Source organism: Anolis carolinensis, chromosome 4, assembly GCF_035594765.1.
Source record: "Anolis carolinensis isolate JA03-04 chromosome 4, rAnoCar3.1.pri, whole genome shotgun sequence".
Classification (NCBI taxonomy): domain Eukaryota; kingdom Metazoa; phylum Chordata; class Lepidosauria; order Squamata; family Dactyloidae; genus Anolis; species Anolis carolinensis.
Window position 1 is genome coordinate 219,556,955 of NC_085844.1, and position 17,420 is coordinate 219,574,374.

The 17,420-nt window shown below is 43.0% G+C and overlaps 1 protein-coding gene across 1 annotated transcript; it reads right to left on the reverse strand.

The window, feature by feature from the left end:
- Nucleotides 1–8,044: 8,044 nt before the first annotated feature.
- LOC100565923 (uncharacterized) lies at nt 8,045–15,945 on the reverse strand. Its single transcript, XM_062978845.1, has 4 exons — nt 15,846–15,945; nt 14,469–14,561; nt 11,371–12,188; nt 8,045–9,625 (listed from the first exon to the last, which is right to left on the reverse strand). Exons 3-4 carry the CDS (start codon nt 12,167–12,169, stop codon nt 9,030–9,032), a joined length of 1,395 nt encoding a protein of 464 aa, XP_062834915.1. The 5' UTR covers nt 12,170–12,188; nt 14,469–14,561; nt 15,846–15,945; the 3' UTR covers nt 8,045–9,029.
- Between the last annotated feature and the right edge of the window lie 1,475 nt (nt 15,946–17,420).

Consider the following 17,420-nt stretch of genomic DNA (forward strand, 5'->3'; position numbering starts at 1 on the left):
CATTAATTGGAGCCGATTATTATTAAGTTCAGGACAAACAAAAAGAAGTGCTTCTTTAAATGCATCAACTCATGAAACTATTACAATTTCTGTAAGCCGCCTTAAGTCCCCTCAGGTGAGAAAAGTGGGGTAGAAATGTTGTAAATAAATAAATAAATAAAATACAATATATTGTGCTGGGTACTAGTTTGAATGGCTTCAAAAGACAAATTCATTGAGGTTGATTGCTCAATCAATCATTAAAGCATATAGTTAATTAGCACATTAAGGTTAGAGTCTACCAATCTCAGAAGACTGGATACACAGTTGACTGCCACTCTCAGATCTTCTCTATGTGTTGCCCAGAACCATCAAGTTGGGAATTGGTTGCAAGGGTCCAGGAGACAAGAAAATGTCTGTTCTAAAGAGCAGATATCCTGCTGGTGCACTATGATAATGGTTTTACTTTTTCCAGTTCAGTTTCTCCTTGCTACTGTACCTTGCAACAGCAGCAAAGAAAAAAACCCCAAAATTTGCTGGTTGCAAGCAGCTTGTTACTCTTGTTACTCTAGTGCAGGGATGTCAAACTTATTTTCATTGAGGGTCTCATGAGCCTTATGGTTACCTTTAAAAGGAACACTGAATTCACGGACAGATAATCTGTGAATCATAGAATCATAGAATCATAGAATAGTAGAGTTGGAAGAGACCTCAAGGGCCATCTAGTCCAACCCCCCGCTAAGAAGCAGGAAATCGCATTCAAAGCACCCCCGACAGATGGCCATCCAGCCTCTGCTTAAAAGCCTCCAAAGAAGGAGCCTCCACCACAGTCCGGGGGAGAGAGTTCCACTGCCGAACAGCCCTCACAGTGAGGAAGTTCTTCCTGATGTTCAGGTGGAATCTCCTTTCCTGTAGTTTGAAGCCATTGTTCCGTGTCCTAGTCTGCAGGGCAGCAGAAAATAAGCTTGCTCCCTCCTCCCTATGACTTCCCCTCACATATTTGTACATGGCTATCATGTCTCCTCTCAGCCTTCTCTTCTGCAGGCTAAACATGCCCAGCTCTTTAAGCCTCTCCTCATAGGGCTTGTTCTCCAGACCCTTAATCATTTTAGTTGCCCTCCTCTGGACGCTTTCCAGCTTGTCAACATCTCCCTTCATCTGCGGTGCCCAAAACTGGACACAGTATTCCAGGTGTGGTCTGACCAAGGCAGAATAGAGGGGGAGCATGACTTCCCTGGATCTAGACGTTATTCCCCTATTGATGCAGGCCAAAATCCCATTGGCTTTTTTAGCTGCCGCATCACATTGTAGGCTCATGTTTAACTTGTTGTCCACGAGGACTCCAAGATCTTTTTCGCACACACTGCTGTCAAGCCAGGCGTCCCCCATTCTGTATCTTTGATTTCCATTTTTTCTGCCGAAGTGAAGTATCTTGCATTTGTCCCTGTTGAACTTCATTTTGTTAGTTTCGGCCCATCTCTCTAGTCTGTCAAGATCGTTTTGAATTCTGCTCCTGTCTTCTGGAGTGTTAGCTATCCCTCCCAGTTTGGTGTCATCTGCAAACTTGATGATCGTGCCTTCTAACCCTTCGTCTAAGTCGTTAATAAAGATGTTGAACAGAACCGGGCCCAGGACGGAGCCCTGCGGCACTCCACTTGTCACTTCTTTCCATGATGAAGACGACGCATTGGTGAGCACCCTTTGGGTTCGTTCGCTTAGCCAATTACAGATCCACCTAACCGTAGTTTTGTCTAGCCCACATTTTACTAGTTTGTTTGCCAGAAGGTCGTGGGGGACTTTGTCGAAGGCCTTACTGAAATCTAGATATGCTACATCCACGGCATTCCCTGTATCGACCCAACTCGTAACTCTATCGAAAAAAGAGATCAGATTAGTCTGGCATGACTTGTTTTTGGTAAATCCGTGTTGACTATTAGCAATGACCGCATTTGTTTCTAAGTGTTTGCAGACCACTTCCTTAATGATCTTTTCCAGAATCTTGCCTGGTATTGATGTGAGGCTGACCGGACGGTAATTGTTTGGGTCGTTCTTTTTTCCCTTCTTGAAGATAGGGACCACATTCGCCCTCCTCCAATCTGCTGGGACTTCTCCTGTTCTCCAAGAACTCTCGAAGATGATTGCCAGTGGTTCTGAAATAACTTCCGCTAGTTCCTTCAATACTCTTGGATGTAGCTGATCTGGCCCTGGGGACTTGAATTCGTTTAGAGTGGCCAGGTGTTCCTGGACAACTTGTTTCCCTATTTGGGGTTGGATTTCCCCCAATCCTTCGTCCATTCCATGTTGCTGAGGTTGAAGATGGCTTTCTTTTTGTGAGAAGACCGAGGCAAAGAAGGCATTAAGCAGTTCTGCCTTTTCCCTATCCCCTGTCACCATCACCCCATCTACTCCTTGCAGTGGCCCTATCGCCTCCTTTTTCTTCCTTTTTCTACCAACATAAGCAAAAAAACCTTTTTTGTTGTTTTTTATGTCCCTGGCAAGCTTGAGCTCATTTTGCGCTTTAGCCTTGCGAACCTTTTCCCTACAGGAGTTGGCTATACGTTTGAATTCTTCTTTGGTGATTTCTCCCCTTTTCCACTTCTTGTGCATGTCACTTTTGAGCTTTAGCTCAGTTAGAAGTTCTTTGGACATCCATTCTGGCTTCTTTGCACTTGTCTTATTTTTCTTCTTTGTTGGCACTGTTTGTATTTGCGCCTTGAGTATTTCACTTTTGAAAAACTCCCATCCATCCTTAACTCCCTTGTCTTTTAATATCGGCGTCCATGGAATGCCGCTCAGTAATTCCTTCATTTTTTGGAAGTCAGCTCTCTTAAAGTCCAGAATGCGTGTTTGACTTGTCTTAGTTTCAGCATTCCTTTGTATTGCAAACTGCAGGAGCACATGGTCACTTGCCCCTAAGGATCCAACCACTTCAACTGTATTGATCAGGTCTTCCACATTTGTTAAGATTAGATCAAGAGTTGCTGATCCCCTTGTTGCCTCTTCTACCTTCTGGACCATAAAATTATCTGCAAGGCAAGTGAGGAATTTGTTGGACTTTGTACTCTTGGCTGAGTTTGTTTTCCAGCAGATATCGGGATAATTGAAATCGCCCATGACTACTATATCTCTTCTTTGTGCCTGTTTGGTCAGCTGTTGACAGAAGGCTTCATCAAGTCCTTCATCCTGACTCGGAGGTCTGTAGTAGACACCCACGACAAGATCTTTTTGAGTCCCGGTTCCCTTGATTCTTATCCAGATGCTTTCAAGCTGGTTTCCCGGATTACAGTCTTGCATTTCTTCTGCAACGTAACTGTTTTTGACATATAAAGCTACTCCCCCTCCTCTCCCCTTTGTTCTATTTCTGTGAAAGAGGTTATAGCCCTCAATGGTTAAATTCCAGTGATGGGAGTCATCCCACCAGGTTTCAGTGATGCCTATGACATCGTATGTGTGGTGCTGTGCTAGGAGTTGGAGTTCGTCTTGCTTATTTCCCATGCTCTGAGCATTAGTGTAAAGACATGTAAGCCCCTGTGACCTCCCCTCGAACTGTTTATTTGGGATTATTGTGCTCTCTGTACTTGGTCCTTGCTGTGTTTGTGCAGCCCTCTGTTTAGCCTTACGGCGGTTCCCTGTGGTCGTGGGTAATATAGTGTTCGCCAGGCTGTTGTTCCCCTCCCCCAGTGGATTTAGTTTAAAGTGCGCCTGATGAGGTTTGTGAGTCTGTGTGCAAAAAGATGTTTTCCTACTTGTGTGAGATGCACCCCATCGCTTGCCAGTAGTCCATCCTCTTGGAAGAGTAGACCATGGTCAAGGAAGCCAAAATGCTCCTCTTGACACCATTTTCTGAGCCAGTTATTGACCTGTACTATTTTTCCGGCCCTTGTAGAGCCATGTCCTACAACGGGGAGGAGGGATGAAAAGATCACATGTACATTATACAGTTTTAGCTTTGTTCCCAGAGCTCGAAAATCATTTGTGATCTTTTGAAAAGTATGCCTAGCGGTGTCATTGGTACCTACATGAATCAACATGAGGTGGGGAGGGTGATGGGGCTTTAGGAGCCTGCTGAGCCTCTGAGTGATATGGTGTATTTTTGCCCCCGGGAGGCAGCATGTTTCTCGAGCCATCCCATCCGGTCTGGAAATGATGGCTTCCGTTCCTCTAAGGAGGGAGTCACCTACTACCAAGACCTGTTTCCTTTGAGGATTGACAGGGTCCCTTTTGTGCAAGACAGTGTGTATGTCCCCTGAAGAGTGTTCCTGTTGAAGTGAATCATGTAGGTGTAAAGTGTTGTCCTCCTCCTCAACATCCCCAGTGCATTCATCAATGACAATCCATTGAGATACATCCGAGAGCCCATTACTCTCCCAAGGATGTTCCTGTTGCTCCTGGTCTATGATTGGGGATGGAGCATTTGCATGATTACATAAGTGTGACTGTGGTGATGCACTGTCCCCGTCAGGGCTATCCCCTGCGCATTGATCCAGGATGGTCCACTGAGTGGTATCTAAGAAACTGTGGTCCTCCACAAGATGTGTTTCCTGATTGTATGTTAATGATGTAAGAATTTCAAATCTGTTGTGTAAATGCAGCTGAGCAGAGGAGTTCTGTGGAGGCTGCCTGGTCCTGCGTCTCCTTCTATGGGTGACCTCCTTCCAAGCCTGAGGGTTGTCTACCTTTGAGTTGATCTCCCCATAAGGTTCCTGATCATGGTCTTGGTGGTGTTGGTGTGATGCAGGCTGCTGATCTACAGCAGCGTGTTGTGCAGTGTCCAAGAAGAGCTCGAGTGCCTGAATGTCCTTGAGGGTCTTAATACGGTGCTCGAGCTGTTGGATCCTCTGCTCCATCAGAGTCATCTGTTTGCATTTGGAGCAGATGTAGTTGTCTAGTTTTTGTGTGAAAAAGCGGAACATGCGACAGCTGGTGCATGTGATGGGAATGTTTTGCATTTGTTGCATCTCTTGGTGAGCGTGGTGGCCAAGTGGGATCTTTGTACAGTTAAGTAATATGCACGCACTTTATGTGCAGACTGCAACAAACCACGTCTTTGTGTATTTGTTTATGTTGCTTTGTTTCCTGTATGTACTGCAAAGGATAGTTAGTAAAGGTGTCCTCCTGCTTCCTCTGCTTCTGCGAGAACCAGCTGCCCTTCTGGGATCAGGCTCTGGCAGAAACTCACACTGGCAAATAAAGCTTTCCCAGAAACTCAATTAACAGGGGACAATGCCTGCTGTCAATCAACTTAAGTACCTGGCTCTCTTTCAACACAACAGTCACACAACAGTTAGACTTTGACCACAGGAGCCAAGCCCAAACTCAGTTTAAAATCTTAGCCAAATCTTAGCCAAATCCTACCTGAAGCCAGGGAGCAAAAATGTCCTCCTGCTTCCTCTGCTTCTGCGAGAACCAACTGCCCTTCTGGGATCAGGCTCTGGCAGAAACTCACACTGGCAAATAAAGCTTTCCCAGAAACTCAATTAACAGGGGACAATGCCTGCTGTCAATCAACTTAAGTACCTGGCTCTCTTTCAACACAACAGTCACACAACAGTTAGACTTTGACCACAGGAGCCAAGCCCAAACTCAGTTTAAAATCTTAGCCAAATCTTAGCCAAATCCTACCTGAAGCCAGGGAGCAAAAATGTCCTCCTGCTTCCTCTGCTTCTGCGAGAACCAACTGCCCTTCTGGGATCAGGCTCTGGCAGAAACTCACACTGGCAAATAAAGCTTTCCCAGAAACTCAATTAACAGGGGACAATGCCTGCTGTCAATCAACTTAAGTACCTGGCTCTCTTTCAACACAACAGTCACACAACAGTTAGACTTTGACCACAGGAGCCAAGCCCAAACTCAGTTTAAAATCTTAGCCAAATCTTAGCCAAATCCTACCTGAAGCCAGGGAGCAAAAATGTCCTCCTGCTTCCTCTGCTTCTGCGAGAACCAGCTGCCCTTCTGGGATCAGGCTCTGGCAGAAACTCACACTGGCAAATAAAGCTTTCCCAGAAACTCAATTAACAGGGGACAATGCCTGCTGTCAATCAACTTAAGTACCTGGCTCTCTTTCAACACAACAGTCACACAACAGTTAGACTTTGACCACAGGAGCCAAGCCCAAACTCAGTTTAAAATCTTAGCCAAATCTTAGCCAAATCCTACCTGAAGCCAGGGAGCAAAAATGTCCTCCTGCTTCCTCTGCTTCTGCGAGAACCAGCTGCCCTTCTGGGATCAGGCTCTGGCAGAAACTCACACTGGCAAATAAAGCTTTCCCAGAAACTCAATTAACAGGGGACAATGCCTGCTGTCAATCAACTTAAGTACCTGGCTCTCTTTCAACACAACAGTCACACAACAGTTAGACTTTGACCACAGGAGCCAAGCCCAAACTCAGTTTAAAATCTTAGCCAAATCTTAGCCAAATCCTACCTGAAGCCAGGGAGCAAAAATGTCCTCCTGCTTCCTCTGCTTCTGCGAGAACCAACTGCCCTTCTGGGATCAGGCTCTGGCAGAAACTCACACTGGCAAATAAAGCTTTCCCAGAAACTCAATTAACAGGGGACAATGCCTGCTGTCAATCAACTTAAGTACCTGGCTCTCTTTCAACACAACAGTCACACAACAGTTAGACTTTGACCACAGGAGCCAAGCCCAAACTCAGTTTAAAATCTTAGCCAAATCTTAGCCAAATCCTACCTGAAGCCAGGGAGCAAAAATGTCCTCCTGCTTCCTCTGCTTCTGCGAGAACCAGCTGCCCTTCTGGGATCAGGCTCTGGCAGAAACTCACACTGGCAAATAAAGCTTTCCCAGAAACTCAATTAACAGGGGACAATGCCTGCTGTCAATCAACTTAAGTACCTGGCTCTCTTTCAACACAACAGTCACACAACAGTTAGACTTTGACCACAGGAGCCAAGCCCAAACTCAGTTTAAAATCTTAGCCAAATCTTAGCCAAATCCTACCTGAAGCCAGGGAGCAAAAATGTCCTCCTGCTTCCTCTGCTTCTGCGAGAACCAACTGAATATAGAGGGATAACTATAATTTTTTACATAGTGGTTGGTACTCTTTAGTTTTTACCCAATTTGGGTCCCCAGATGTTATTGAACAAAAATTTCAATCACGGTTGATTATTCATTATGCGGGCTGGGGATAATTGGAATGGCAATCTAACAACAGTTGTAGTTCTGAGGTTGGGAAAAGGTTAAAGGGCATTTTAAAATCAGACATCGTTTTCCCTATCATTATTATTATTATTATTTATCCATTTCAATCCCGCTTTTCTCCCATGGGCGGGATTCAAAGTGGCATACAACACAAGCCTTGTCTCTAAATTTAAACCTCATAATCCTGACTAAACAAAACAAACTGAAGCCTTCCAGATGTTCCTGTATCACAACTCCCACCAGCTCGTCATGATGTGCAATAATGAGAAATATAGGATCTGTAGTTCTGCATCTGGAGGGCCACATAAAATGACATGGAGGGCTGAATCCAGTCTGCAAGCCTTGAGTTTAATACACATGTTCTAGTGCGTTACTTGCCTTCCTGGCTACTGTACCTGCAGACTTTTTCCTGCTGTTGCCATTGCCTATACTGCTATAGTTTTATCAGCATAATTATTCCAATGTACTGCACAGAAAAATGATGGTTTACCCCCCCAAACTCTGACTGAGGCTGATGGGAGCTGGAACCAATATGATCTGGAGGGCTGTAAGTTTCCTGTGCCTGAAACCATTTTTGGTCTTTTCACCAAGCTTGCACAGAACCTTTATGAGTGAGGAAGAGTTATCTGAAAGTAGAAGGTCTTGCTGTGCTTCACTAACCAATCAAATCAGCCTTATTCCAGCTACACAACTAAAGACACATACGGTAGCTTGTTTGCCTAACTTCCCAACTTGCATACGCATCAACATCATAAAAGAAAAATTTGGATTTTAGTCTAGAGTCTACAATCACCTTAGAAGTTTTTTTTAAAAAAATATTGGAGATTACCTTGTCTTGCTAATTAGATGTAAGTTAGTCTGGCACATGGTTTCAATTACATGAGAGAGGAAAATAAGTCAATTATTAGTGGTCCATCTCATTGATTTAATAATAGAATTTTATATAAGAAATTCCTTCCTGCCAAAAGGAGTTCTCTACTCTTATTTTGCATCCATTTAGTACGCACAATAATTCACAACCATTTCAATGATTACTCTTCAAAATCAATGTTTGAGGTCATTAGCAGTACATATTTGGAGATAACAAATAATTCTGGCCTAGGGAGCCTTGCCAACTTCACCAGTGAGTTCATGATAAAGGATACTGACTCTACATCATCCATGTCCCAAGCAAACATCCACTCTATGCTGACAATGTGACGGCAGTGATGTTCAGTTAGAGGTAAAGCCTACAAATGTAAAGAGACTTGATACTCTTCGGGTAAGTATGCACAGGACTGCAGCCCAAAATGCATAATTAAGCAGCAAAATATGGAACGAACAATAAAGTAATGGAATGTCAGTGAACTGTACGATGATATAATCCTGGGTAAAGGTGAAATTCCCCCATGACCCCCCCACCACACTTTATGTCTTTGTAAATGGATTTATGTCTGTAGGAATTACAATTGTGCAGTTGCACAATGTCCTTATGTAGTAGGGGGCTGCTACATTACTATGTAGCAGAGCCAGCAAAGGATTCAATGTTGTACAATGCACATCAATGCCCAATGTGCACCACAAACTGAGGCACACATTGATGCACATTATGCATTAACATGCATTGTGCTACAGTCCCTCGGTCCATTGGCCGTTCTTACTGGTGTCCTGTTAAGGCATCACTACAATTCAGTAAAGCGATTTCTCAGTGCTTCTGCTACACAGCTAGGTATACATAAAATTACATAACAGGTCATATAGGATTGCAGTGTCAAAATCTAGATATAAAGCTTTAAAACAATTAACAAAAGAGGTCTGTTAAACTCTCCACCTTCCTTAATTCTCCCCTCCTGAGTATTTTTTATAACATGAAAGCTAATGCACAGGTCTGAGGGGTTGCTGCACAGATTATGCTAGTCTTCTTCTTTTTTAATTTTCTTTGCCTGGGGCTGACATTCCTCTGCCTCGGAGGGGGCTGAAGATCCTGATGGCTTGGGATCACCAGAATGGCATGGTGCCAAAGAGTTTAGGGAATTGTGCAGCCCTGTTGGCAGTGATGAAAGCAGTACAGAGGTACTTGGAGAAGAAAGAGTAGGATGCCCCTGGGAAACTAAGGGCACCGAAACAGCTGGTACTCGAGTGGCAAACAATTGTGCCAGGTTTTCCAAGGCAGCTGTTTGCCTGTCCATGGCGTCTGCAATTCTTCTAGTAGATGTCTCCATCAGAGAAACGAGTTTATCAATGTTTTTTGTAGCCTGGTCCACATGGCTTGCCAGGATGGCAAACTCCTTCTTGTGGTCATTACTTTCCCTGGTCTGTGCAAGCTCGGATGTCTCCCTGTGTTTTGAATGCAAATCGGACAGAGCATTTACTAGTCTGTCACCCACTTGTGATATAGCATCCACAATGTCTGAGGTAGCTTCAGCTTGTTTCCTCTGCTTCCTACTCCAATGGTTGCTCATACTGTCAGCATCAATTAGGGCTTCCCTGGGGAAGGAGCTGGATGGGCCTGTAATGGTAGAATGTAGCACAAGTTAATACAACCACAGTATTTTGAAGGGGCCTCACAGCACATCCAATGGTAAAAAGTACAAGTTAGTAACAAAATGCATTTCATGCTTCATGATTAACTTCAGCTGCATTTTATTACAATGATGAGAGAACCACCGAGCATATGTGGAACCTCTACCCGTCAGCACTGATAAAGCCTTATCTAGGCTATATGTAGAACCATATTTTCCCAAAATGACCAGCCTCTAAAAGCTTCAGGAAGGGCCCCTTTTCCAGTTCTACCTTCTTCACAGATCTGGCTGGTGGGAACACAAGGGAGAGCCTTCTTAGTGACTGCTGCCAGGCTTTGAGTGACTCCTAAGGAGGTTATAATGGCCCCATTCTGTGGCAGCCAAATACTTTTGTATGTATTCAGTATGCAAAATGGTAATGATCTCTCAGCCTCGGAAGACAGCAAAGGGAAATGCCCTCTGAACAACCCTTATCAAGAAAACCTCATGATAGGTTCACCTTAGGGTTGTCAGACTGTCATAAGTCGGAAACAACTTGAAGGCACACAGCAACAACAATAATTAGTTAAGCCATTAAAGTTCCGCATATTCTGTCCGCAGCCAATTATTGAGGAAAACTTCATTCTCTTCAAGTCACTGAGGAAGGCCTGCTGGAACAATCCCACATTCCTGGGAGTAGCTATATTTCTGCTCTTCAGAAATGCATGTCTTTTGGACCCTATTCACATGGATGTTGTGGCTCTAGCTTTTTTTTGCGGAATTTCATATCTGGTTTTAAGATTATTTATCAGTACTAAAGCTGCATATATCTTTACAAGTATTTTACACTGCCAACAGGGTTGGCATGACTTTTTGTTTTGCCGCTTTTTGTTTGGAAACTGCCCTAAGTTCCCCTGGGGAGATAGGACGAGTTATAAATAAAATTATTATTATTATTATGACTGTATATAGGCTTATAAATTGTTCTATTCAGTTCTATTATATTGCCTATAGGCTCCTGCTATTTTGTATCCCCCAAATTTCTCACAGTATGAGTCTCCTTCAGGGTGAGATAGCATGGGGTAGAAATATAGTAAATAAATAAATATGAACACAGGTTTTCCCCTCTGGTTTTCTACTGGTGTCCCACTAGCACAAGCACTCATGAAATTAAGGATCAAATATCCATCTAATTAACACGTAGCCCCAACTGCATTGCTAGAAAACTGTGGGCTGGCATCCTGTGAATGAATCACAATGGCATTAAGTCCAATTGATTAAAATAAATAAATTAAATTAAGTATATCGTAACCCACGTTTGGGTCACTGCAGAATTCTGTTCCAATCATGCAACAACTAAAATTTTCTCAACCCACCCTCTCTGCATGACAATCACCAAGATGTCTATTTCTGCATCTGTGGAGCATTGGGGAAGCATCAGAGATGCATCCAGCTATTTTCCTTTAGCTAAATGCACACCATTAATGTGATCATCAGAGACCTGTCAGACACCTTTGAGGATGTCTATTGTAGAGAATCCAACTAAAGGAAAATAGCTGGTCATATCTCTTGTTAATCTGTCACCTTTATTCCCTACTAGCATGGAAACAACCATTATAGGAAAAAGTGGCTTTACACACTGAGAAGGTGGTTTTTTGCGGAGCTACACTGGGAAATGCATCCAATGTGCTGGAGACACCTCTCCTGAATCTTGGCTCATTTTGATACCTGAATTTCACTTGTAAAAACTTACCTGAATTTGCAGAATGGCTCTCCCCTCTACTGTTCTGAAACCTGGGTGAAGCCACATCACCTGCCAGAATGCCATCTTCTCCATGATGTTCCCACTCATCACTTGGAGACTGTGCATTCACCAAATCGGAATCCATCCGTGCATCTTGAAAATAGCCATTGGATTCATCTGTAGGTTCTGGAATGGATGCTTCATCATCGTCAGAAACAAGGACAACACTTAGCTTCTCATTCTTTTCCTGCTCCAGCCCCAGTTTTTGTGCTTCTCGATTCCTCCGATCAATGGAGAGGGAAACTTTGGACACCACAAGGCCCTTGTGCATGCACAGGAAACTGTTCAAGGCATCATAGAAGGGCAGGGCACGTTGACCACTCACAGAGGAATTATTTCCACAAACAATAGCCTTGTATCCTCGCCGAAGTTCTTTGGCACGCAAACGGCACTGCTTCATATCCCGGTCATAGCCATATTCTCGCATCCTATCAGAGATCCACTCATACTGAGCCTCATTGCGAAAATTAGTGGCCAGTGAGGCTTGGACTTGGTCATCCCCCCAAATCTCAATAAATGTTCGAATTTCTTCATCAGGCCAGTAAGGATTTCGATGACGGACACTCTTCCTAGGAGCAAATGGCTGGATGTTCATATTCTCTGTTGGCAATTGCTGTTGGTCACGAAGCAATGACTTTGAACGTATAGATGGAGGACGTTTTGTTGATGCAAAGAATTTGGATCGGAGGCTGTTCAGTTCTTCCAAGTTATTCTGTAGATTTCTTAAGAGATCATCATTTCTTGCCATTCTTTTCTTAATGCTCTTGCTGCAAAGAACAAACAATGTAAAATCTCACAGGTACATTGGAAAAGATTATTATTTTCACTTTAAGCAGTTTTTCTAACTTCTGCTGGGTTTTCTAACTGGTCCTGATCCCATTAACCAGGGATGGAAAATGTGTGGACCTACAGATGGTACTGGAGCACAATTCCCACAATCCTTGTTTACTGCCTAGCATTAACTGGAGTTGCAATCCAACACTACCTGCAAGTCTGTATGTTTCCCATCGGCAACATAAACAATTCAGTTTGGCTAGCAACACTGATTGGTTCATATATTCTGTACTCCTAAAATGAGTCAACACAGATTCCTCTTAAATGCAGTTCCTTCTCAGTTGAATTTATCTATTGAACCTATCAAAGGAAATCTCTCTCTGTGCATAAGCAGGTGTCTAATCATCTTCTCTATATGGCTAGATATGGGATTGATCTCCATCACCTATTCCCAGATATGTAGTTACACAGGCCACTCTACCTCAAGCATCTATAATCCATACTAACATACTCAAAAGTACATACCACTGAATTCATTTACACTTATTTGGAATAATTCTCAAGGAGGTGGCCATGCTGATCTCTTTTCACAATGGGAAAAAGGAGTCTTTAGGAAACATATTCAGGAATAGCCATGTCGATTATGCAGCAAAATACATCACATCACAATAAAAAGCCCACCAGTTTTACTGGGGCAACTAATATGCCCAAAATAAAACATGCAAGCCTGTTTTGTGGATTTTGCAGCACATTTAAAACTAATAGATCTATTTTAGGAGGACTGTTTATGGAATATATTTTGCTCCCTCAGGTATTAGAAGGAAGCAGATACCGATCAAAGGCGTTGCTTCACTAAAAGCTGATGTGACTATATTCCTGGCTGAATACAATAAGCATGCGTAAGACTGTAGCCCCTGCTGTATTCTATGAACTGAAAATAAAATAGAGGCATCTCGCTTTATTTGGAAGCAAACCTTTGTGTAGCAGAGTTATGTGGAAGGACCTGGGTGTGATCCTAAGGGCACTTATTTAGAAACATAGTTGGTCCTTGGTATCCACTGGGGTTTGGTTCCAAGACCTCTTGTGGATCCAAAAATCATGGCATGCCTCCCCTTATAGATAATGACATAGTAAAATGGTGTCCCTTATATCAAATGACAAAACTAAGCTTTGATTTTTGGATTTTTTAAAAAAAAATCAAGCCATCGATGATTGAATCTGTGGATGCAAAATCCATGGATACTGGTAAACACCAGTTGCATAACTATAATTTGTATCCATGTACATATATGCGGGTAAAAACACACAAAAAGCAATAAATAAATACGGTAGAGTCTCACTCATCCAACACTCGCTTATCCAATGTTCTGGATTATCCAACACATTTTTGTAGTCAATGTTTTCAATACAGCATGATATTTTGGTGCTAAATTCGTAAATACAGTAATTACTACATAACATTACTGTGTATTGAACTACCTTTTCTGTCAAATTTGTTGTATAACATGATTTTTGGTGCTTAATTTGTAAGCTTATTATCCAACATATTCACTTATCCAACATTCTGCCAGCCCGTTTATGTTGGATAAGTGAGACTCTACTGTACTGCATTTCCCAGTCACGGTTCAATAAACTATAACAGATTATAAAAGCCAAGGTGTCAGTTACGGCAAACTAATTTTACATGAAAAAAATGCCTTATTATCAGTCTAGGAATTTTAAAATAAAGTTTATTTAAAAACAATAGCTGATGACACATGTCTATTATCTCCCTGTTACTGGTTAGGCTGAAGAATGTGGGTTTCTCCAAATGTATGTTTCTTGTAGCTCCCATCAGCCCTAGCCAGTGATGATAGTTGTGGCCCAACCATATTTGGCTGGACGATGTGGAAAATCACATGACCAAATTGTTCCCTATATAAACTTCCTATAAGTAGAAAGCCAGATGCAACAAGGCATTTGGTCAATCATTCTGCCCACAAATATGTGCTAACCTATGAGAAGGATAGGAAAGTAACTGCAGCCTTTCCTTTCAGCTCTCCAGAAACTGATAGTGGATGGAGATATTGCCTCTAGTGCAGGACGAGACAGTGGTGATGGGTTACAAAATCCCACAATTTTAACTACAGTAGCACCCCCTCTATTGTGGGGGTCAGGAGTATAGGACCCCTGCAAAAATAGTGACTAATACAATAAACTTTGCTACAAACATCTACATCCTCCAGAACAACTCTATAATCAACTTATGCCAGAAGTTGATCATGCTTGATTACCTAGAGCAGTGGTTCCCAGCTAGTAAACTGACTGGGATTTCTGGGAGCTGTGGGCCAAAACACCTGGGGATCCACTGGTTGAGAACCACTGACCTAGAGATTCCAAGAAAGAACATATTAATCAAATCTGCAAAAGTAAAGCCCATAAACGTGCAGGGCCAATCATATATGCTGATTGAAGAAATGCCTCCTTTCCTCACTCCTCAATATTGTCCCCTTTAAAAAAAACTGAGAAAAATACAGTAGAGTCTCACTTATCCAACGCTCGCTTATCCAACGTTCTGGATTATCCAACATATTTTTATGGTCAATGTTTTCAATACATCATGATATTTTGGTGCTAAATTCATAAATACAGTAATTACTACATAACATTACTGTGTATTGAACTACTTTTTCTGTCAAATTTGTTGTATAACATGATGTTTTGGTGCTTAATTTGTAAAATCATAACCTAATTTAATGTTTAATAGGCTTTTCCTTAATCTTCTTATTATCCAACATATTCGCTTATCCAATGTTCTGCCGGCCCGTTTACGTTGGATAAGCGAGACTCTACTGTAAACATAAAACACAACCAACAAAACAAAATCTACAAGTAAACCCACACCATTGTAAAGCATTAATAGATAATGAATCAATATTGCGCCCTTTGTCTTTTGGGATCATTTTCACATTCCACAAATACAGCCTTGGCCTTTTCTTAACTGCAGTCTAAAAAAAAGAAACAATAGTGAAAATATAATAAACTAAGTCCTTATTTAAATATCTAACAAGTCCTCCTCCTTCCAAAGCAAGCATGCTTGGCTTCCGGGATGCATCTACACTGCTGAATTAATGCAGTTTGACACCTCTTGAAATGTTGTGGCCCCATATGATGGGATCTTGGGAGTTGTAGTTTGTGGAGGCACCTCACACTTTGGCAGATTAAAGGCCAAAGACCTTGTCAAACTATAACTCCCACGATGCCATTGAAGACATTTAGCTGGTAACACCATAGCAGTTAAAGTATTGTCAAACTGCGTTAAATCTACAGTGTAGATTCAGCCTCATTCTGAATAGGAGAAAGGAGACAGGTAAGATGGCAGACCCTCCCCGTTAAACTCCAGTCCTCTAGCAGCTTCCAAAATATGATTTGAGGTTTTAGAAATGTCATAAATAAAAGTGTATTTAAGGATAACTCTGGGGTGCAGCCTGACTCTTCCTGGCCCCTCTCCTTCCCCCAAAAGTCCTCCCTCCCAACAAGGCGCCCACTTTCAGCGGCACCTTTGGGTGCTCCACAAGGCCTCCGTAACCATGACAACATTCACCGGCCTCCCCATCCTCTTCCTTAAAACCTTCCGCTTCTCCCCGACCCACACAGTCGCACACACTTACTTGCAAGTTCCCGGCTCGCTTGTGGGCAGGCAGGCGGGCTCCGATTGGACCGGTGGCTTGACGAGCACGCCTCCCGCCCAATCAGAGGCTGCCTCCAGGAGGCAGGACGAAGCGGAGGAAGAAGGCGGGAGGGCAAGGGGAGCGAGCGCTCAATCAGGAAGGTGGGGAGGGGCAAGAGACGAAGCGATGAGTGACAGGCGCCGCCGCGAATCGGAGCGCCGGGAACGGGAGGGAGTTGAAGGAAGGAGGGAGAGAAAAGAAGATGTAAAGAAGCAGAGCTTTAGGAAGTGGGTTGTCGAAGGCTTTCATAGCTGGAGTCACTGGGTTGTTGTGCATTTTTTGAGCTGTATGGCCATATTCCAGAAGCATTCTCTCCTGACGTTTCGCCCACATCTATGGTAGGCATACTCGGAGGTTGTGAGGTATATTGGAAAACTAAGCAAGGGAGGTTTATATATCGGTGGAAGGCCCAGGGTGGGAGAAAGAACTCTTGTCTGTTGGAGGCCAGTGCGAATGTTGTAATTAATCACCTTGATTAGCATTAATGGTCTTGCAAGCTTCATTCCTGCCTGGGGGAATCTACAGGCCAATGGATACTCCACCAGACATCAGAAGAGCTGCAAGGCCAAGAACAAGCCATGAGAGGAAAGACAAAGATACACCCAGAGGAAAAGTGTTCTTACCATACATCAAGGGAACCACTGACCGCATAGGCAAACTGATGAAGAAGCACAACCTACAAACTATCTACAGACCCACAAAGAAAATCCAACAAATGCTACATTCAGCGAAGGACAAGAGGGATCCTCTCACCTCTGAAAGAGTCTACCGTATATCATGCAGCTGTGGACAAGTCTACATAGGGACCACCAAACGCAGCATTGGCCAAACAAGAGTCAAAGAACATGAAAGGCACTGCAGACTAATTCAACCAGAGGAGTCAGCCATAGCAGAGCACTTGATGAACCAACCTGGACACAGCATATTATTTGAGAACACAGAAATGTTGGACCATTCTAACAACTATCATGTCAGACTACATAGAGAAGCCATCGAAATCCACAAAGGAGGAAATCATGAAAATGAACAAAATCTGGCTACCAGTATTAAAAAAAACCTCTAAAATCAGAACAGTAAATAAAGAACAACACTCTGAAAACAGAGGAATTACAGACATGAATCAATCAGGGGCAGCTAACACCTCAGAACAAAGGATTCCTCAAGGTAGGAATGAAGCTTGCAAGGCCATTAACGCTAATGAAAAATGTGATTAATTACAATATTCACACTGACCTCCAACAGACAAGAGTTCTTTCTCCCACTCTGGACCTTCCACAAATTTATGGACTTCCCTTACTTAGGGTTGTTGTATGGTTTCCGGGCTGTATGGCCATGTTCTAGAAGTATTCTCTTCTGACGTTTCGCCCACATCTATGGCAGGCATCCTCAGAGGTTGTGAGGTATGGAGAAACTAAGCAAGGAAGGTTTATATATATTTGAAAGTCCTTTTGGCTGCGAGAAATTGTGGGATGGTATCTGTGTCTCTGCAGCGTAGAAGGAAGGTCAGGGAGCACA